This window comes from Melospiza georgiana, chromosome 1 (assembly GCF_028018845.1).
Source record: "Melospiza georgiana isolate bMelGeo1 chromosome 1, bMelGeo1.pri, whole genome shotgun sequence".
Classification (NCBI taxonomy): Eukaryota; Metazoa; Chordata; class Aves; order Passeriformes; family Passerellidae; genus Melospiza; species Melospiza georgiana.
The window spans coordinates 127,456,322-127,480,437 of NC_080430.1; the positions used below are offsets into that span (position 1 = coordinate 127,456,322).

General features: G+C 34.9%; 1 protein-coding gene across 4 annotated transcripts in view; it reads left to right on the plus strand.

Annotated features, from left to right (window-relative positions):
* The window catches only part of RALYL (RALY RNA binding protein like), a 368,275-nt gene that overhangs the window by 173,339 nt on the left and 170,820 nt on the right, over window positions 1-24,116 (plus strand). For all 4 annotated transcript variants that reach the window (XM_058042361.1, XM_058042353.1, XM_058042378.1 and 1 more), the window contains one exon: window positions 8,885-9,163. In XM_058042361.1, coding sequence (XP_057898344.1) covers window positions 8,908-9,163 — 256 coding nt within the window. In that variant the 5' untranslated portion in view covers window positions 8,885-8,907. The remainder of the gene's footprint in view (window positions 1-8,884; window positions 9,164-24,116) is intronic.

The window sequence follows — 24,116 nt, forward strand, 5'->3', positions numbered from 1 at the left end:
AGTAATAGCTTGTCTTCCTACAAGCCAGATGCACAGTGTGGTCATCTGCCATAAATCCCCAATACATGATTGTGAGAGGGCCATTTTGGAGTGAGTACAACAGAATATGTGATTACAGTTTCACTCTGATTGTGAAATTCAAGTATTCTTAAATACCTCTCACCATTATGAAAGATCAAATAATTATTTTGATCAGCTAGTAGGGGGGCTAAAACATAGGAAATACCCATTAATAGAAAATACTTAGAAATATACAAAAATCAGAAAAACAAGAATACCACTAATCCTCAAAACAAACTCTTATGCTTTCAATTAAACTGCATATTTTCTATTACACTTCCTAGAGCTGCAGCATTTTTCTGGTGTTTTGCATTTTTAAATTTCTTTCATGCAACAACCCACTGAGCTGGAATATTGTCATTATTATTGCCAGTTTCCAAAGAAAGAGGACAACGTGGAGATATTAAGTGACTTGCACAAACTCTCTTATCAAGTCTGTACCAGAGCTAGGATTACAATTTGGAAGCTCTTGACTTCTTGTTTGGTATTCAACAGCCTAGACCATGAAATTCCTCAAATCCAATTTCAAACTCTTATAAAATAATAGAAGAAACATAAGGGAGCAAAATGCTAGTCAAAAATAATGCTACCAAAAGTTTTTCCAGAGATTTCAACAGCACAAAATTTGTCTACCTCTGAGCTGATTATAGCACTTCCATGAGCAATAAATAACAGATTTTAAAAATGCATGACAAATTTTCCAAAATAATTTTCTTCCCTTAAGAATAATTTGAAAAAATTCTTCATATCAGCTCTTCTATGCTTTATTTCATCTGTTCCAAAACCAGCTTAGTACATATCAGAGAAGGATTGAAATAAGCGTGGTGTTGGGGAAACATCTGACCATGACATTGGTACCCTTATTACAGCCAGTTTTAAATAATAGCTTTATAGTCTAAATCATTAAAACAATTCATTAATTAAAATTTCAGAAGATGTTGTACATTGTGACTGTAAACTCCCTTGAGGGCAGAGAAAATTGATGGAGTTTATTAGGAAGGTTAGAAATGTAAAAAATAATAGTAGGAGACTATCTTACTTGCCAAGGCTCATTTAATCCTCACAGTGATATGAAGCTGAAGAGAAAGCACAAAGACAGAGGGAGCAACAGTGCCAAATGACACCAAGCATTTCTACTGAACACAAGATTAGCTGGAAATAACACATGACAGCAAATATAGCTAAGATTTTTTTAGGTGATCCATAGTATCACGAAGTAACCAAGTGATGAGAAAGACAGAAGTCTGGCACATTTTACTGCCACTGCACCCAAAATTGAAGACTGAAAACAGATTTAGTCAACTATAGAAAGTCAGAAATGCTTTAAAAATTATTAAAAATTCAGCAGGAATGAGTGATTAGAGAAGATTAAAATAACTTGCTGCATAAATGATAAATGATGACTTAAAAGAGATGAGATAGCTGGCTACAAATAGATCTGGTCAAAATATTGGAAGTGAAGTTTGCCTTTTGCTTAAAAAACAAACAAAAGACCCCAAACTTGTTAATTTCATTCTCCAAGAACAAGTCTGACAGCAAGTAAAAGCAATGCATCCTAATACAAAAAATTTCTATTACCATTTCCTGGATAGACATATCCAGCACATAGATCCAAAGAATACATGTTAAAGTATCATATTTAACACATTATTTTAATTACTAATTAAAATTAGTAATTAAAATTAGTAATTAATTTACTAATTAATATAAATAGTGTCCAAATTGTGCTCTCTCTCCTTGAGATATTTTGAAAGGTGAAGTATTACCTGTAGGACAATAGCAAAGGTCCCATTATGGAATCTGCTAAGTGACCTCAATGTCCAGATCTCTTAAATATATCATTGAAGTGTGTATCTCTTTAAGAAATTACACAGGTAAATAATGCATTATCTTTACTCCAATTTGAACCCTATTTAAAATTCTGAATAATTCTTAGGGGTTTTTTTCCCTGATTTCACTCTATGGTTTACACAGTTATACTGGTATGTGCTATCACGATTACTTTTTATCTTAGCCCCCAGAGTTGCATCTGGACAATGTATAAATAAATCCTTGTATTTTATAGGGTTTAAATAGGAGGAAGGAGTGCTCATCAAATGTTTTATCAGAGAAACATATTTCTTTACAGGGTTATTTTCTACATCCTGAGAACAAAGAGCATGTGAGTAGGAGGGAAAATCCCTACTTTTCTTTGCTGACAGGTTACATTTCCTCTAGCCTATTAAGGTAGGAGAAGGTTCCTATGAGTTAAAGAGGCTAAGGATGATGTTCCATTCACCTGTACAGATCTTTTCCTTTTTACTCCTACTCCTTGCTGGTGGTACTACTCCTGGGATAGAGTGCACTCCTTCCCATTACTGTTCCAAAAGCTTAAGCAACTAATGTAAAATAATATATCCTTGAAAGTGTTTATTTTTGTTGGTATGTTACTATTAACCCCTAACATAAAAATTTAAATTTTTTTACAAGTAGATATGTTTTATTCACCTCCCACAAAGACAGTATTTGTCTCTTTAAGAAGAGTGACAGCAGAAGATGAAGTGAGGTCTGCTATATCATTTTATCTTTCAGTGCTTCATTTTCTACAAGATGTGGCACATTGATGCATATTGTCATTTATGCAGCTCCAGAAATGCCGACTTGAAGGGAGCATTGTCCGCGTTACAGACAAGATGTGTCAACTCCTTCTTTAAAGTAATTGAAAGGAAACAAAAAGCTAAACCATATAAAAATAAACAAACAAACAAACAAATTAATTTATTAATAAATAAAAAGGCAGGATATCTTTAAGACAGAGAGAGAGAAGAGGCATATTCTTTAACTTTAATGATGACTGGAGAAGCCTGAGTATTTTGATGTGAATATAACTAAGCATCTTATGAATAAATTTTTTCTTTATTTCTGTGACCTAGATATAGTAATTCAATGAAAATGAATTTAAAACATAAAGAAGAAAGAATTTCACCAAGACAAAATATATTTTATCTGATAGCTTTCTGTCCTCTCTTCCCTCCTTCCCATTTCTGACAGCCATCATGAAATATCCAATAGTCATGTTTCCAAAAGATATGAAAAATTTTATAGGGGTTTTTTCAAGTAGTGATTTAATGGAGATAAAATACTTTTAATGACTACTTATTAAAGCAATTAATATGAATATTGACTTTTCTTCATAAAATGCCAGTAAAGTACCAATGCAAGATAAATCTATGTGCAGGATATTTGATGCACAGAAGAATATTTCAAATGCTTAAATACCTTAACATTTTCTGCAACTCTATAAAAGTGTTAATGTTATCACTCTTTCTAAAAGTTAATTGAAAATTAGAGAAAATATTTTATGGCATAATCTTTTTTTCTTGATATAAATTTTAATAATTATTGATTCTTAAGCTCAAACCCAGCACACCACAGAAAATCTCAGCTATTAAAGCAACAATTGAAATTTGATATTGACTAAAAGTTCAGCTTTTAACTGAGACTGGCTAGCAGAAGGGCAGAGATTGCTTGGAAATGCTGAAAAGAGCAAAACTCAAGGTGTTTTGGGCCAGAGACTGATCACATCACATAGTGCTGCCTTTTGTCTATCTAAAGACCAATACTATGATGTTTGATTTTTTGCCAGAATGTTCAGGTTGGCCCCCAGATATCCCAGCAATTAATTTCTCGCAGTCTGTACTTCCTACTGTGGATTTCATTGTGGAAACAAACATGAGTGTTGAACCCTGTGTCTGTTAAGGGCTTTATCTTTTTAAGAAGGATTTGCAATAATCAAATGTGCACTACGAATCTCAACGTTCAATCATCTTATAATAAATATCAAAAATTAAGATTTGGAATTTATTGGTGCTTAGAGTAACTTTTCAGTGATGGAAATTTTCATATTTAAAAATGTTTCTCCACAGAATTACTCTTTTGCTATCACACACATCTAGTACAGGCTGTTGATTACTTACTGGCCCAGCTCTAAACACGATCTCAAAACAATTTTTTTTTGTTTTGGAGGAGGGGTGGTGGGAGAAGGGAAATGAAAGTGAATTTGATTTTTCCCTTTTTCTTTTGTAAAAAAATATAAATACATGAAAGTTTGAAATTAAATGTCTATAAAAGTAACACTCTTTTATTTAATTTTCAGAGAGGATTATTGTTCCTTAAAGATTTTTGATTTTATTATTTCAGTTTTTCCTCAGTAGACCCTATTTTTTCCTAAAGACACTGCAAGTAATACTTAGTTTATTCAAATCTGTAGACTTTTCTCTATTTAGTTAAAAGGTTTTATTGTTGAAAGGTAAGAAACAGTTCTAAGATGAAAGAACATAAATACATAGAAACTCCTGAAAGTATTACTAAATTTAATGAAGACAATTTTTTTAAAGCAAAATTAGGTATAGATCTTAGGAAAAATCGAAAATAAGAGAAAATAATAAGAGAGAAAACCCAAGTCATCAATATAAATATTTCCTAGTCTTCTAAAGAGATTTATCTTATTTTTCTAATGATAACAAGGTTGTTACAGGTTAGCCTTGTTGGTTAATTCAGCATAGGAAAATGCATAAGGACAATTCCAGAGACAATGTTTCAGTATTTGGTAGAAATTTTAGTTAGAAGTCATGGATTCCTCTCAGTACTTTAAAATAAGAAACAGCTGTACAATTGGGAAAATGCTGAAATGAATTGCTTTCACAATTCCTTTAATATCCTCAAACTTTTATATATCTTTAAATTTTTCTTGCATTTTGCCCAAATCGCTGTCAGTTCAAAGGCATATTTTGCATTTTACTATGTGAAGAATCATTATTAAAGTGCATAAAGCAGCACAGGGAGCAGAAGTCCCAACAGGACTTTTATGATCGTGCCTTGACCCTACTCCCTAAAAGAAAAGCTTGGGAGTTACTGCAATGTAGAGTTTGACAAGGTGTTCTCTTTCTCTTCGATTCGAGTTTTGTGTTTTCGCTGCACTGGGCCATGGCACAGCTGGAAAGGGATTGTGGTCTGCACTTGGTGCCAGGCACAGCCCAGAGGGGCCGCAGCTGTGGCATGGAGCTGTGCCTTCACATATGCATGCTATGGGAAGAGGATGAGTTTCACAGCCACAAAGTAATGTATTGTCGTGCTGGTGCTTAGCCAAGCTTTGTCAGAAAACGCTGGAAAAGTGAGGGAAGCCAAGACTTAAATTCTACTCCCTTCTTTTGCACTTCAAATTGACTGGTTTAAACTTTTCACTTGTACGTCCCGGATGATCAGAATTTCATTTTAGGATGATTTAATTTAAATTGTGTCTTCATTCCAGTTTGACATATTAGAAATGTTGATGTTTAAGAAAGAATTTTAGAGATCTGCGTAGTAAAAGAAATGGCCTAATTTATTACTTTTTTTTTAACTATACCAAGATGAACTAGCTACTTCTTGGTAGAATAATTAAATCAGCTACTGCATAGAACAATGCTGTATGTAGTGAAGTGCATTGAATAAATATAAAGTGCACTGACAGCTAAATGTTGTTTGTAAACCATTTTTTAAAAGATATTTTCGGCATATAGGAGGAATTTATTACCAGAAAGGATCACTTCAATAATAGGAAATTAGCAAGATACCTTATTAAAGGCTGCAACAAAATGAGATTATTTCAGATACGTTTCTCTCACTATTTCATTTAGTTCTGCATTTGTATGAGGTACAATGTTTGTGATTTTACTGATAGCTCAGAGAATGGGTATAATTCAGTATTCACTGATGTATATTAGAAGGGAGGTGTAGAAGTTACCATAAATTGTTTCACATTGTAATAAAGATCCCACAGATCTTTGATTTTAATGAAATATTCACAGTTGTATTGTGACCAGCAAGGCAATCAAATCTCAATGATTCATGTTAGTATTATTAGCACCCTTTGAATTTCTGCAGCATGTTTTCCTGACTGCTCATTTGAATATGAGAGAACCCACCAGACAACTACTTCTCTTTGTGTTATAAAAATATTGTAAATTTGCATTGCAAAGAACAATTACAACAGAGAAATATTCAATGTCCTATTCAAAGTCTATTTAAATTAGTACATAGAAAAACTGGGCAAAACTGAGGATTTTTATGAAATAACAATAGTTCTCCAAATCCCATGTTAAATGGCTAAACAACAGAGGAAATACAGAGTGTAGTAGAATGTTTAGAAAACATGGTGGTGGTAATGTGTGTGGTAGAAAATGTTGGTGGTGATAAATAAAGTGTTTTGTTGCATATACTTTTCATGAGAATCTTGAATTCTGGCAGATTTTCTGTAGTTTTTTTTCTCCGTGGATTTTTTTAATGGTCTGTTAGTCATGCTTAAACATTCCAACAGAGGTCACATTATTGTGTTAGAACTTATATAAAAAAAAAAACATTAAAACATAGCACTTATTAAAATTGCTGGTCTGAAGATTAGAAAGTGGAAACAGAGGCACTAAAAGCATCTTACTGAAGAGTCATGCAGCAGTGGAAGAGACAAGTGTACCCTTCCAGGCTACTGCTTTCTAAGCCAGTCATACTTGTGATAAACTACCTCTATGTGTTTACTAAAATAACCAGCTACCAGCTCAATCAATATAGATATTATCAGATACTAGATAGATAAGATACTAAAAATTGTATAAGCACAGATGAAGCTTTTTTTTTTCCCCTGGATCTTCACAAAGATAAACACAGTACTCTCCATGGTAAGTTTTCCCAATAGAGTGGTATTTGAAGTGCTGTGTAACTCAGCAGCACAGGGGATACCAGTTGTTCCCTGTCCATCAGCAACTGCACTAACCTTGTTATTCTTATACCTTGTTACTCTTATACCTTGTTATTCTGCCGTGTTACCTCTTCAGTTTGGGTCAGTAGGGCCCTTTAAGCTAACATGGCTATGCTATTGTCATTTTGACTCCTGTGTAGTACAGGTGTATGTAGGATAGGGTTAAACTTCCTGGGTCCCAGAAAACATAAGCAGTTTATTTTATGCCAAGGTGGATCTTAGTGTGCATTATATTTACATTTTGTAAATGGTTTGCCTTGATAATATTACAGTACTAAACATACTACTTTGAATGTTCACAATATTCAGGTTAGCTATATACAGACATGACATCAAATATGTACAATCTGCACAGCAATCTAGAAATATAGAGTATGAAATTTGTGTTATGATAAAGGTCAGAGGTTTGTGTCCAAGGCAGTTTTCCTGGTTTTCCAGGATGAAATGTGTGCATGCATACAGTATGTTATGTTTCCACAATGTATTTTAAAAATAAATAAACTTAGAGGAACCTACCCTTTTTCTTATTTTCTTCTAAATGTTGTAGCATAAAGTTGCCATGCTGAGCTGTTAATCAAGTGAAAGCTATTTGACTGGCAGCTCTGCTGCACACTTTCATTTAACGAAGCAGGCTGTTTGCTGAGACTTAGGAGGACTGCCCATACATCTCTCTTGTTTGTTCTTGGCTGGAAGGTGGGGTTTGGATCCTCTGGGATGGAGGACAGTCAAAGTGCTGATGGCTGTGACTGTGGCTGTTTTGTTCAGCAGGTATTCTGTGGAGTTCAGTGACAATAGTTCCTTTTTCTAGCTTCATGTATGGTAGCTACTGATTTAAAATACAAAACTTCCAATTTAGATGTTCAGAATAGAAGCTATTATACCTTTTCATTCTGAGAAATGAACTGAGTTTTAACTGTGAAAAGTATATAACCGGATTCTCTTCTTGCCTGAGTTGTTACTCGGATCTAATCAAGAGCATGAACAGGTTAAAAAATAGTAGCATAGTTCTTGGCTGTAAGACATGGCCCATATTTTACTACTGCCTAAATGACCTATTTCTGACAAAATAAGTTTACTTAAAGCTATGCATATTTTTTACATTTCTGTGGTCTACTAAAGCTAAAGAGAATGCAGTGCAGATGTGGGACAATTTCTTTTATTTCATTTCCGTCTAAGTAACTTGACATAAATATGTAAATAGACAGACCTGCTGGCAGGCCGAATTTGCATAGAAATTACGATAATCACATCCACTTCAGAGGGGTGAGGTGAGATGAACACAAGAAGTGTTGGGGTTTTTTTTCTTCTTTTACCAAATCTTTCCCAGAAATAATGTGGTTATTCCCATCAGAGATTTACCGGGTTGCATTTCCACTCATGACCTCAGATAAAAGAGCAAAGAAGCAAGAAAATCTGTGTTCCTAGAGTTAAAGTGGTTTATTTTTCTACTTTTTAATTCTCAGAACATAAGCCACTGACTTTTCTCACTTCTTTTTTGGTACTGAATTTACAGGGAAAATTGTTCTGATAGAAACATATTGATTGCAGTAAAGAATTGTATGTTACCTGCCTTGCACACCTCACAGCGATATTTAACTGGTGAGAAATGTGCTCTAACTGACACTAAACAAAAGCAGAGTTGTTTTTCATTTTAAGAGTTTGCTCTCTACGTGGCCTTGAATGTTCATTTCTTTGACAGTAGATAATGATTCATTCTCTTGCTTTGCAGTTTCTAGATGGCTAAGTACTTAAAAAGTCAATATTGAATTTCTAAGCAGAAATCCAGATATGATTACAGTAAAGCTCTGCTATCACAGCATTATATTAAGTGATGTATTGGTATATTCCACAACTATAAAAATAAGAAGTTTAAATTTTACTTTTGAGGTGTATTTTAAAATGTGCTATGTTGATTTTATTGATAGTTTGATTCTTCTGAATCGAGATTCACCCAAAGTGAAAAATTAAAAGTGAATTATTGTTGTAAAAATCATCCAAAGTCGGGGTAACTGTATGCTTGGAAACATAATTCTCTTTGTTTTTTTATTTAAGGTTTAAAGCCAAGTGATCCAACCATGACTGGCAAAACACAGACGAGCAATGTCACCAATAAGAACGACCCAAAGTCCATCAACTCCAGAGTCTTCATCGGTAATCTGAACACAGCTATTGTCAAAAAAGGCGACATCGAAGCAATCTTTGCAAAGTACGGGAAGATCGTGGGCTGCTCGGTGCACAAAGGTTATGCCTTCGTACAGTACATGAGCGAGAGGCACGCCAGAGCCGCCGTGGCGGGAGAGAACGCCAGAATCATTGCGGGGCAGCCGCTAGGTAAGGGCTTGTTAATGCCACTGGAATGCTGCTTTCTCTTTCCCTTCTGTTTGAAATACCACCTGCTGATGGTGCCTGCAGGACTAGTGAGTTTGTTTGCCCATGCTCCATCTCAGCATATTTCCAGGATTTTGGAACTGACAGAATGCTTAACATGGTGCTGCATATGGTGTTATGTAGCACCATGTTACCTAGGTGCTACAAAATATTTAGCCCTACAAACTGCTTATTTATTAAACAGATCACTTCTGAAAACTTTATACTTACTTGTAATTCCACTGTAGCGAATATGATTACTCTTGTGAAGAAAAAATGACTATTTTTTCATAGAATCTACTTTAGTAAATTTACTGTAGTATAACAGGGCTCGTCTAATAGATGAGGTTATCTTTCATGTAATGAATCTAAAATGATACCCAGCCCACAGATGTGTCAGATATTATACAGAAGCAAAAGAATAGTTTTTATTTGTCCTTGAAATCATGTCAAATCAAACTATAACAGTGTTATTTAGAGAAGTATATTATTAAAAACTAAGATTGCAGGTTTCCCACATAATAGTGTAAACATTCTTCATCTGAATTCTAAATAAACAAAAGAAAAAAAAGTAATATTTTTCTCTTCTAGTGCTTTGTCATGAATGCTTAAGTAAAATCTAGTTGTTACATAATGCAAATTTTACCTCTGGAAGCTATTTTGAATTGCCTATGTAGGCTGTCAGTGATAAGCCCTGGAGTCCATTCTTAGACACAGTCATATATATACAGTAGCAATGTTTAATACAGCAAGATGCTTGGTAGGATTCAGAGTTCTTTCACTACAGCTCTGAATTGTATTGCTCATATTCAACACCAAGTGTGTAATGGCTCCGTCAGGAAAAGGTGAAGTGTAGCCAGTGTTTTGGCTGTAACAAGCCATAAAGAATCAATATGGCTTGTTCGTTTTCAGTGTTGCAGGCTGTGGAAATCTATTTTTCTGATTGTTTGTAGAAATTGAAGCATTTGTGTTACATGGACTGTTCTTTTATCACAGTTATTGAACAGCAATTTTAAGTTTTATATTTTAACTCCTACCTTTTGGGTTCAAGAGTAAAACAGATTAAATAATTTCAATTGTATTCAAGGGGAGATTGCTTTCGAACTTCATTAGGAAAAGTCATATAGATGAGTGAAATAAAAGAACTCAAGTGATAAAAGCAAGGCAGCACAGTCAGTCTGTGGGATGGCATTAATGGAAGACATTTCCTGGAGCAGTGTTCTCCAAGCAATAGGCCATGTAATGCCATCAGTGCATTACTTACAGCTTCTTGCACACTGGTCTGACCAGATTTTTTAAACTGTGTTTTCCTAAGGCAATAGACCTGTTATTACTATGATTATCGTTGCTAGACTCTTTAAGTATTTCTTGTGGCATCTGTAATATGCCAAGCATTTTGTACAAGGAAATGCCTTTGCACTACTCTGTGTACTTTTGTGCTTTCTGCAGCAGGGAAGTGAATTTGTTGCAAAGGAAATTAAGTGACCAATAATTGCTTGAGTTGTTTGAATATTTTAATAGTAACAGAAATTATTTACTCAATATTAAGTTTCAACTGTTTAATCTTAAAATACTATGATTTTTCTGCACATTCTCCTGATAACATATTCATACTTCAGATCCTAATATATCAAGGAATATAAAGAATAAGCAAGGTGAGATTTTCTTTTTTCCTTCCTAATTTGGTCTTTTTTATATGTGAAATACAGTTGCTATCAGTATGGTTTGACAAAAATAATGAATTTATAAAAATGGAACTTCTCATTAAAGAAATTGGTTCTATGAATTGTTCTAATTGGCAGTAGACATTAACAGTCACCACATATTAATGAGTAGATGACTGAGAAAATTTACTTGGGATTTTGACCCAGAACATCTTTGGCACAAATAGTGCATTGCTGTGAAACTTCTAGATGAAAATTACTTTTTTCTCACTCCTGAGAGCTTTGCATTCTGAAATAAATAGAACTAATGAATTTATGTCAGCAATCAAGTTAGGGAAAGGGACAGGAAAATCCTGTTACAGATATACAAATAAACTTGTTTAACATAGCTGAATTTCCTATTAAATTGAATTAGAATAAATTAGTAATGTGAGGGCTGGATGATAACCAGATAAGGAAAGTTATTTGAGCAAGGGAATATTTGAAAAACATTATTCCATGGTGTATGCTTGATACTACTATACACTCTAGTACTCAGAACCTCACAAAAGAAAGCATAGCTTCATTTAGATTATGTTAATAATGTACATTAGCTCTTTCATGGTATGGCGAACTGAACCGTTTACATTAGCTCCTGCATTTTGTGGACTAATGCCATTCAAAATAATGCAGCTCTATTATCAGAGTCAGAAACCTTTCAGATGTGTGCATCTGAAATTTAAAATTGAACCTGTAAATTCTTGTAGCTTTTTAGAGTGCCACACAGTTCACTGCATATCCTGTCTAAATGTTTCCTCTGAGCTGGAGCCACAAAAGATTAGGCTCAGTAGGTATATAACAAAGCATTTTGTTTAGAAAATTCCTCAAATTAGTCGTACAAATCTAAAACATTGGTATTACCCTAGGTCTTGCCAGCTTCCTGGGGGTCATTATTTTTGGCCTGCTATTGGTCTCATCCATCAACTCTGAAGTGTGTTGTGGTCAGTGATATGTAATGGTGGTGCCAGGGATACTGCAACTTGAAGGAAGAGGATTTCATGAGCTACGTGATTTCCAATCTTCCTGTTTCATAAAGTGCAACACACTCTAAAAAGTTGTGGGGTAGAGATCGTAAAGGAAGACAAAAAAATATGCTTGGGAAATTTATGGCTATTATTGTGAAGTACAGTGTAGTTTCTTGAAGTAATATTATGTCTTCATGGGAATAGCATGGTTTCCTGCCCTCAGGACAGAGACAGGTCAGTATAGGGCACAGGAGTCTGCTTCACAATGATTATTTTGTAAATTGCTTCAGGCTGGAGTTGAGAAAATATTGAAGTTGTTCTAGGACAAAACTGCAAGTTATGTTCTTTGTTGTGGGAACACATCCACACTATTAACTCTTCTCAAAAGTTTTTTACCCTTTTATGCACACTTGTGAGTTACAGAATATTTGTGCATATCCACTTCCTTTCCAAATAGGGCAAAGAGACAGGATGAATAGGAATTATTCTGAGGAAATAATGAGTCTGTGAACTTTACCAAGGGTAATTTCATCCTTCTCTGGTGAGCAAAGTATTAGACACATGCTTGCTCAAAAATGAATGGTGCAAGTCCCTCATTGCAGCTGTGGGCTGAGGAAATGAGCTGTAACCTTTCTCATAGTGAGGAGCCCAAGCCTGAACACAGGATTCGAGGTGCAGCCTCACCAATGCCAAGTGCAACAGCATGATCACTCTCCTGGTCCTGCTGGCCACAGTTTCTGATACAGGCCAGGATGACATTGTCCTTCTTTGGCCACCTGGGCACACTTCAGCTCATGTTCAGCTGCTGTTAAATAGCACTGCTGGACTCATTTCCTCCAGGCAGATTTCCAGACATTCTGGAAATCATCCCCACTCTGTAGCTCTACACGGGATTCTTGAGACCCAAGTGCAGGTCCCAACACATGATCTTATTGAACCTCGTCAATGGCCTTAGCCCATTGATCCAGCCTGTCCAGATCCCTCTGCAGTGCCTCCCACCCAACTTGGTGTTGTCTGCAAACTTGCTGACAGTACACTCCATCCCCTCACTCAATCATACATAAAGATTTTAAGATAAAGATATGCATCGCAACTTCTCTCTGAAATTCTAGTATAACTATCATATCAACTTCTAAATCATAATGTCCCTTTGATTGTTCTTGGTTAATAGTTCATAGCCTTCTATTTTATAATACCTTAATTATTATGCCTAATTTTTTTTTCCATTTTCATGCACATTTTTATACCAGGATAATTCCTTTAACTTGAGAATTTTTCTTCATTTGTGCATATAACCCAGGGCTTATACAGGTATCTTCTTAGAGGTATCTTATAAAAAAAGTTAAATGGTCTAAGGCTTGTACTTTTGTTCTTTTTCATGAAAGACACATGGAATTTCATTGTTGGATCCTTAGGAAAAGGAAAGATTATAGCGCCAAGACTACAAGAGATGCTGTAGTTCTCCAGCTGATGCCCTTTTTTACTAATAAATTAGTTCCTCTGTAGCTTGAATCGTGTTCTGTTGCTACAAATATTACTCACCTGTGTCGCCTTCAGGTCTAAATTAGATGCAGTCTCTGAATTCCGAGTGTATATTGACCCATAGTCTAAGGTAAGATGCTGGTTGCAGATATTTATTTTCAGAGACATACACTTTTACACATCCTTTTGAGAAGCACAAGAGCCCTGAAGGGGCTTTTTAAATTATAACTACCCAGTAGAAAATATCCAAGGTGAATAGCAGGTAATAAAGGGAGATTTTAGAGAGACTCAACATATACCTTTGCTGCAAATTGAACTGATGTGATAATAAGGCTGTTTTATCTTTTGTTTCTCTTGCCTCTACTCAAAACATATCCTTTCTATTTTATGTTTGTAATGTCTAACAACACTGAGAGACTTACATGTGTATTTGTAGAACAAGGACTCTCCAGACTGAAACAATTTTTCACCTCAATCTGAGCTACAGAAAACATTTATTGTGTCATGAAAGTTTCTGTCTTAAAAGGAATAAATACTTTTGCTGTTTTAGTGAACTAATTTGTTAAAAAAAGCATTTTGACTTAAAAAAATAACAGATTTACCCAAATTTTCTGGATGACTAATATTTATCTAAGACAACGATAGGCTAAGATAAGAAAGTCAAATCTAAATTAGGGGTTGTTCCATTTCCACTTAGTCATCAGTTTTCAGTCAGTAGCATGGAAGCATACCAATCTTTTATTTGTACAAACATAAGTCATGATTTATTAGAGCATTCTGGGTACTCTTACCAACCTACCTCCCACTAATGTAATGGCAGGATTTATCAGGAAAGCAATGCTGTCTTGTTTTAAAGACCATAGTGGAGCAGCAACTGAAAAGGTTTCTTATTTTGCTTCTATAAATCTGTAAAGACTTGAGTTTTAATGCGGGTCAAAACATTCCAGGCAAGGACAATGACTACCTAAAGCAAACTCCTTAGCATGGACTTTACTGATATAATGAAAAAGTGGGAATATTTAGATATTTTGATGTATATTTTAAGGGAATATTAAAAATAGAATAACTATGTACACATAATTATGATTCATGTATTCAAATTTTGTTTTAGATCGCATAGCATTAGGAGATTGTGTATTGTAATTTTTATACTACAGGACCAGGAAGGACAATGCACTTCATAGAAAATTCTTTGGTCATTTGTAATTTCTGCAGGCTCACATTTTGATATATTGTACTTTTACACCATGGAGCTTTACACCATGGAGTAAATAATCTGAGAACTGTAACTCAGTAATACGCAGGTAATTTTCCAAGCAAGTGAGAGTTAGAAAGCAAAGTATTTACATTCTGATGAGCCATGATAACTTTATAGCATATGGTTTTCAATACTGGAAAGTTGTCCTTCAAAGAATATTGTATTCTTCTGATAAAATAATCCACTTTTTAATTAATAGTGTTTAAGCAAAAGCAAAATCACGCTTGTTAACTGCTCTATAAGGAATTATCATTATCATGTAAGTTTGAGAATAAAAAAATTTAATAAGCAAATACTTGAATAGTAAAATAAAGTACCCATAAACCTATAAAACTTGTGAGATGTTGTGAGTCTTGGCTTCTGTGGGGAGGACTTTTGCATTTGCTGAACTCATATAATTATTTGTTAGTTACTTCAAAAGTGATACCAATTTCTTTTTGTAAAGTAGCTATTAACATCCAGGCCAGGTTTTGAGGAAGTTTATTTGATCCAGAACTTTTTTATGTTGAACTAAACATAAAGTAATGATAAAGCAAAAAGACCAAGTGGTCTTCTTCCAAAATCAAACTAACAGAAACAAAACCCAAAACATAGTGCATTTGTAGCCAAGATGAACGTAATGCCTAATGTCACAGGAACCTGGAGTGAAACTTGGGATATTGACCCTGGCTTGCACTGTCTTTACTGAGTCATTCCCACTAAATCCCTTCTTAGTCAATGTCTTCATCATCAAGCCCTCAGGCACACGCAGATTGTTACAAAACATCTGAAAAATTATTAATTATATTTCCACAGCTTAGCTCAGAGGAGCTAAATTTTGCCCACTAGAACTAACTCTTCATTCCATTATTCCAACCTGTTTCTATATTTGGGAACCATTGTAATCCTGGTTCAGCCTACTCTGTGCAGGAACAGAGATCCTGTCCAAAGACCTATCTCATGGGTCTCAGCCTATTTTGCTGAGACATTTTGCTACCCATGCCCTTGTGGTCTTGGTGAGGTCTATGCAATAGCACACTGGAGTGTCAAGTCTTACTGTAGAGGGCCTTGGATACAAGAATCTTTCTTCATAGAGTCTTCTAATAGTGGATAATTTTCATATGTCCCTTACTGTTACACATTTTGGTGTCTCCCAATACTTTATGCCTTCTATTTTTGCAGTAAGATCCTGCAGCCATAGCAGCAGATTATAAGCCAGTTTCATGCTCTTGAAGAGAAAAACATGATTAAATCTTGTTGTCACTCCACAGTCCTGTTTCTTCTGCATTTCTATTATCAATATTTCTTCATCCTATATTCACATTGACACAAACCATTCCATGTGCTATCCATGCATGTAAAACAATTCATATAAAGGTAGGAAGGGAGGGTAATTTTTAACAATCATCCCTCAGCAGTTCAGGGCAGGGCACAGTTGCACAATTGATGTATGCTTGTTCCAGAAGAGCAGGCTGAATTCTTCATCATGAAAGAAAAATCCATATTTTAATAGAATGACCTGATTCCTTAGATTGAGAATCCCTGGACTAAGAAAGAATGAGTTTGAGCCCCCATATTTCACAAAAGTTTCTATTTCTTTCTTAGTGAGACTTGGTCAATTCTGAGTGAAACTACAATTTAAATCTATTTTTCATGTTCAGAAAAGCACATATCAATAAAATAGTTTATTTATGAGGTGAACTTAGGGGGGTGAAGTTTTCTTTATTGCTTGCTTGATGTTTCTTTCTGTGAAATTCTTTATATTATCATAAAGTGAAAGTTTGCAAAGTTCTTCCTGGAATAAGATTTTGTACTTTGAGCAGCCTGATGTCAGTTCATGCAAATGTCAAGCATGTCCTCCATCATAATACCAAAAATGATGACCTGATTGCTTGTCACCAACAGATGTTATTGAAAGAAAACCTTTCCTTCAACGCTTTATAACGATGCATATAAATATACATTTAATCTTCTGCATGGGCAGCTCATCTTTAAAATCATAGACAAGGTGTTATTATGGGATCTTTCTAGGTCCTTCTCTGCTTTTTGACATGTCTGTATATAGCACATGGTCCATCTGCATAAAATGTTACTTTTTTCATCATTTCAGCCTTGGGTTTCATAAACACTTTAAGTCTTCTTTTAAGATGGATCTGATATATCCTTAGTCATTTTGTAAGAGCTTTTCAAAACATTTAGATGATGTTATCTCAAACACCTCTGTATTATGCCTTTCTTATGTTCATATCTTTATGAGATTGTTATTTTTGGGTTTTTTAGCAAACCATATCCAGAGGGTCCTTCTGGGTTTGAAGTTAATGCTGTTTTATTTCTTCTGCAGGTCTGTAAGAAGCTTCCATTGTGATGGACAGAATTCTTTACCTTTTCTTAAATTTACTTTCTTTGATTAGTGGCTGCTGAGACCACTAAAATTGTATAGCAAATTTATAATGTTAAATGCTGAACTTTTTTAACATTAAGCAGTGATAAAAACATTGTTGTGATAGGTTCTCTCATAATATTTGTCTCAAAGTCCCATGTGGAATGCACAGTACCAAAACAAGAACTATCTCTAGGATGCTCTCCAATTTTTGGTTTGGTATGCTAGGAGGTCTTGTAATCTGCAGCTTCACTTCTTTTGCTTGATCTAGCTTGATTTAATTTGAAGACTATTTTCCATTCATTTGGCTTCTTTAATTTTAGATAGAATCTCAACCAGAATGAGTGATATTTTCTTGATCATTTGACAATACTTCACTATTTCACTTGTACTGATGCCGTTAGAGTTGCTAATGTCTTGTCACCTGTTTTTTTTTTAATGTGTGCCTGCCATATATACTTCTTTTCTCATTCTTTTATTAAAACATTTCATTGGAGACCTCTTTCCAAAAGGTATATGTAGAAATTCACTTCTGCTATGGGTTGTATGGAAAGGGCAGAGATTCAGAAGATTTCTTATCTAAATCTGACAGGTCAGTTTTTATCTTTCTAATCTGTAATTTGAGGCATGGGGGTTTTCAATAGGTATTCAGCACTGAATGGTGACAGGAGAGAATAATGCTATTTTAGTGTACTGCAGACTCTGGGTAAGCCCCAGCCCTGTTATTTGTCTTCGGACTATGATTGCTAAAGCCTTGAAATAGATTTTCCTCCCAAGTTACCACTCAGCTGTTTGGAGGAGGAAGTATAGCAAATTTTTTTCCTGCCAGAATACTGATGTAGCATAAAAAATTCTTCTCATAATCATAGTCTAAATTCATGGAAGCTGGTCTTTAGCATGATGAACTTTTAGGATCACTCTTCCTGTTTCTTTCCTTTCTTAACAGCAAGCTCAGCTAAAATGAAAGTGTTCTTTTCTTCTATTTAACTTAACAGAGACAAGAAATGTTTTGAGAGCACATTTGCTGTCTCAGGTTTGATTTCATGTCTTAAGCCTACTTGCATTTCACATCTAAGGAAAATACAGTGGAGGAAATCTGTTTCTTTCTCAGGTTTCACACTTAATCCTACCATTCTTTCAACAGCAGACAGCATCATCAGCAAAACTGTGCAAGGCACGTATATTGGGAAAAAAAACCCCAAAGTTAGTTGTTTAGAACTTATTAATAAATCAGTTAGTTTTCAGCATGTCATACTGGAAAAGAAAAGTTCGCTAGAAAAAAATAAGAGAAATTTGACAAATTAGATGCTCTTATTTTATACTACTTCTCCCTTTTCCAGAAGAAATGTTACTATTAATGAGCTCCACTAAAAGCTTATGAAGTTTCAAGTAAAAGTAATTTCCTAGGTATTTTAATTACTCAGAACTGAAAACTATTCATATCCTTAATTGTTATAACCCTTTAAGTGACTTCAGTACCTCCTAAAAAAATTAATGGAAACTGAATCAGACTTTTTTTCATGGCAAGATTTATAATTTTCAAAAGGCCAACTGAAAAGGGATTAGGCTGGATTTTAGTTTACCTTAGAGAATACATTGTTTTACTTAGAAAATGATAATATATCTTTAAGAAGACATTGTCTCTATTCCAACCCAGCATGGAATTTCTAATTTGATTTACATGTAAGTTCAGATATGTGAGTTCCTCAGCTTTCTCACACTAAATGATAACGGTGAGGTGGTTGAAAGCTGTGGATATACACTAGCTTGCCCCCAAAAGAAGTACAATCATTTCCACAACTAAGAACTAAAGGTGCACAGGAGTTCCTTGAAAGTCTTTGAGTCTTTGCTTCCATGAGTAAGATATTTTAATTTTTTTATTTATTTTTTAGGTGTGAAATGGTGCACTTAAAGACCAACTGTTTTCCTTTGTGGCAGTCTCAGTATTTTAATAACTTTTTCTTTTGGTCAGGTCTGTTGTTTGTTTACCTAGTCTCCACAGTGAAAGTGTGCAATGACTTGATGTTCTCTGAACACTTTTATTACAAGCACACTTATCCATACACATTTTTTATGAGATTTAAACCTCATTAAAAACAGCAAATCCAATAGAATGCTGTGGTAATTTGTTGCAGATATCTGTCCCACCTATCCTATTGTTTGCAGTTAAATGTCAGATTCTAATCCTCCTGTGCCTTGTTTCATTCTTCACACAATCATGAAAAAGAGGAACAGAACATGATGATTTTGAAGTGCGGAATTAACTTTCAGATCTTGAAATAAACAGGGAAGTGTATAATATCTTCTATTTCTTCTACAACTGTAAGATTTCTGGACTTAATGAAATCTATGTCTATTTTGTTAGTGTTTCATGTGAGGAACACAATATTTTACTGAAAATAGCAAGTGTAAAACAAAGAGTAGATAATAAATAGACACTAGATGACAGGAAAACCTGCACTTGGCAAAATCTGAAACCATTTCAAGCTGTGATTCACTTCTCAGCCGTATGATAATTCAGCATCTTAAATTTATAAGAGACACTTAAAAATATTTTTTAATGATTTTTTTAAGGTAAACTTTATCCCTTGATTTGATACTGTCACAGCTTTTGTTAAATTGTAGAATAATTTGTGTTGGGGGAGACCTCATCTAGTCCAACAACCTACTCAAAGCAAGGCTGACCCAAAATAGTGAACAGTCCAAAAGGTTTGTCAGCCACTTTCCCAGTCATGCATGCAACCCATAGCTCCAGTTTTGGCTGCAAGGGTGCCATAGGACATTGTGTCAAAGACCTTGCTGAAGATGAAGGGCACTTAAACTACCTCTTTCCCCTTCTGTTAAGTTATTCATCCCATCACAGGAAGCTCACTGGGCTGGTCACAGTTTTCCTCACCAAATGCACTGACTGCTCCTCATTATCTTGTCCTTCATGAGTCTGGACACAGCTCCTAGGATGATTTCCCTGTAGTTTGTTTTGTTTGGTTGGGGTTGTCCACCTTCAATACTAAAGTTTGTCCTGATCACAGAAGCAGGCCTTACATACATGTCGGTCAGCAACAGATTCACTGTCCTGCTCCAAGCTACACAGATCATGCACAGACAGTTCCCAAAAAACTTGAGGACATGATTTTCTTTTTCATATATTCATATGAATATATGAAATATATTTCATATATTCATGATTTCTTTTTCATATATTCATATATTCATATATTTTCATATATTCCTTTATTTTTTCCCTCCTTGACTTCTTCCAAGTTCTTTCCCTTTTACCACATTACTTCATCTTAAAATATTTTACTGCTGTCTTCCCCTAGCCTATTTTCCCAGTTTTTGTTAACTTTACAAATGTATTTGGCATTTATAAGAGCTTGTCCCAGAAATGTCTCTCTTATTCATGACTTCTGTCATGTCACACTGCCCTTATTTTTTAAATGTGTTGTGTTTTTCCAGACTCAAGCTGCTACTTTTTGGTGATGTCAGAGGCTGGGATTAATCATCTGCATGCAAACCCTAATGTTTCCAATCGAGTGAGATAACACTGATTATGCCTGTAATTCTCCAGAGCCTATTTCTTGTCTTTGAAGATGAGTGTGACATTTGCCTTTTTTCAGTCATCAGGGAACTCTCCTGATTTCTCCAGCCATTCAAAGGTGATAGAGAACAGCCTCACAATAATATTAACTAGCTCTTTTACTGTCCCTAGATGCATTTTTTAAAATCTCATATTTATTTTTAACACTAAAAATTTATGTTTCATTATATCATTATGAAAGCTTGACATTCAAAGAAAAGCAAACACCACATTAATTCCTAACAGAATCAGTCAATTTGTCGGCAGTTTCTCTTTTCCACAATAAGAATATCACTTTCTTTTTTATTTTTTTTTACTCAAGATTAGTAACAGGATTGTGAATTTAGATATGATTTCAAAAGGTTCTTGTTTTGTAAATGCAGATTATAGTTACTCCAGCAGTTGATCTGTATGGTATCTATGAAAGTGGCAGTTCTCCTGCAAATGATGGCAGAACATGTATGAAAGAAGTAATGCAGTGGTGCTCTGAAAATCTGTGCAAAGTCACAGGCTGGTATTTTGAAATCTTATTAAATTGGGCTACAGGGTAATAGGTAGGATGTTAATCTTCTGCACTAGTAAAACATTTGGGCTAAAAGAAATTAAAGAACATCATGTAGTAACAAGAATCACTGGTTAGAGAACTGGATAGATTTGGAAAGGAATATTTAGGTAAGGTGAAAGATTTAATTTTAATTGGAACTTCTTCATCTTATAAGGCCAAATTACTATATTGATTTGAACAATTAAGATGGTACCTTAAACAGATGCAGTTTTAGCAATTCAGAACTATAAGAAAGGGGTTATTGGCTTCTTTTTCTGTTTGGGCTTTTTGATTATTCCCTGGAGGTTTTTTTTGTTTAGTTTTTCCTAATATACTACAGTGCATGTGACAAATAGGACAAATTTGCATCATAGATTTACAGAGTCACTCCTAATTGATATATCTCGAGTGAAAATTACTATTTGCCTTTGTCCAACTTTGAAAATCAAGTTTGGCACTAAATGATCTTGCTGCAGTCCTAGGAATTCCAATTGCCAAAGTTTGAAAAGTTCTAGTTATTCCTTGACTTAAAGAAATGATATTTGATAACTGTGTAAATAAGACCAGATCCATGTCTTAGGCAAATCCTTAAAGATATAGAGTTCATCAAATTGTGTTTGGTTGTTTTAGTGTTTTTTATCTGGGGGGAAAAAAGCCACTATTTTTACATTATCGCAAACTAAAGGGGACGTTATTTTAAGAATTATTATTTTTAAAATTGTATTAGCAAAATCTAAAAAGTGCAATTCAATGTAGTTTTCCTATTCAATCCATGTACATATATGAATACTTCAGAGTGAGCTGTTATGAGACTTCAGCCATTCAGACCTTAGTTAAAAGTAAATTCTGATAATATTTTCAAGAGTGTGAAAACTGATTTTATGGAAACAGTTCCATGCTAACATTCTTGTGAAACATAGGCTAGTTTTGTGGGTAAGGAGGTGGCTGTTGTTCTAGGGATTTTTTTTTTTCTTTCTAGGGTTTATTTTATTTTTTACCCAGACTTTTAGAGAAAATTTAAATGCAAATGATCAAATTACAACAAGATAAAATCAACACTCATACTAGCATTGCAGCATCTGGAAAAACAGTTGTGAATTTTTACAGCCTGACTTTAGAGGTCTTTATTTTCTGTTAATTGGCACTTATCACTGCTTTATTTGTTCCCTGGTCTTAAACTTTGGTTTTGATGTATTTAAATCTACAGGCAAACAAGGAAAAGGCAAAAAACCTCTGAATATTTTTAGATGTGAGTAGTAAAAGTGGTTATATTGGGATGTTTTTGGTCTAGTGTGCAAAATGAGGTACCAATTTCAATCTAATCTGATGTAACTTCAAAAATATTTTCATCCTAGACCAAGCCTTTACGTATAAGAAAAAGAAAAGACACTAACTCCATTAGGAGCATATTGACCAAAACATAGTGGACAGTAGTAACATACAAGCTTTACCATAAAACTCTGTTTCCTTTTTCTACTAATAGTAGAACAGAAATACGTTAAGAGAAAAAAAGCTTCTAAATTCCAATTATATCACTTTTTGTCGTTTTACTTTGGTCTTCATCTTGAAACTCGTGATTATCACTAACACTGATCACACTTAGAAAGAATACCTTCTTTTTTCCTTACACTGACATCAGTTCATTGCCATACAGTCAGTCATACATTGACCCTTTCAATAAAATTCCTCTAGTTCTAGTTTTTGTTTGCCTCTTCCAGAAAAATCTACTTTCTCTTTTTTCTTATAGCAAGTGCCTGTTTAACCAACAGCTCTTGCTGTCTTACTTGCCTTTTTCCTCCAAGCTGTTCCTTTCAGGGTCTAACGGGAAGCTTTAATAATTCTGTGCACTTTCAGTTCCCAGTGAGAGACCAGCATCCTGGCAAGGATGGAGGTGCAGAACTGCATGGTCATTTAGCAAAAGCTCAAATACAGAAACTCTTGGTACATTTTGGCAAGGGACCAAAAAGACTGGAAATTCATTTTTGACTTCCTTGCTCAAAGCAGGGCAAACACCCACATTAAATGAAATTTTCTTGGAGTAACATTGTCATAAGTACTATCCTTTTACAAAAACAAAAGTGTGATTTCTTTGATTGTGTTCAGACAACATGACTAAAGTGCATAAAGTACTGGACAGAAATGTTTTGTAAAAAGCAGAACGACAGAACTTTATCTCACTGTTGTGATGCCTTGAGAAGGCTGACCTGGAACAGAGGCCAGACAGAGTTAAAGAATAAAGCAGGTATTTATTAAAAGGCCTTGATGGATCCACCTTGGGCAGTACAAGAGCCCTGCCAGGGTGACACCCAAGATGAACCCAAAATGGTCAAACCAAAATGGACGACCGGCCACAGGGTCGCACACTCTTATAAATTCTGGTCCATTACCATATTGGAGTTAATTGCCCAGTTGTAGCTTTAGCTTATGAAATCTCATCCTTCCTGTTTCTCTCTCTTCAGTCCACCATTGTTTTTGCTCTTGGGCCTGAAATTTGAGTCAGTTGTCCTTGGTCCCAAGTAGAGAAGGATTTGTTTTGTCTACTTTGTGAAGAGAGCTTGCCATCCCCTAATATGAAGCTCAGAACTTCACACTAACAGAGCACAGAATCTGAAAAGTATCAAAACTAAAACTTAAGGTGTCAGTTGATTCAGATTTAGTTAACTGGAACAGGGCACAGAACAGGAAGGTGGAATATTACAATTCCAGGTAATTTCATGTCTTTTCTCTCTGAAATTGTGTGCTGCCTTGATGGCAGTGCCTAAAAGAGAAACAGATTCAGGGTCTGGTCTGCTGTCCCAGGCACTCACTGATTTAACTCCAGTCTCAGGAGCATGACATTGATCCTGCAAGGGTTAAGCATTCTTCCCTGTCCTGATCCATGTGCTCCGTGAATTCTGTGAAAGGGCAGTCCAGGGATAGTAATTCACAGGAAACGTAATCTTTTATTTTTAGTGGTTATGTAAAATTACCACTAGACTTCCAAGCCATCTGTTTTAAATTCTGATGGTATGCAGTATATCTAGAGTGAG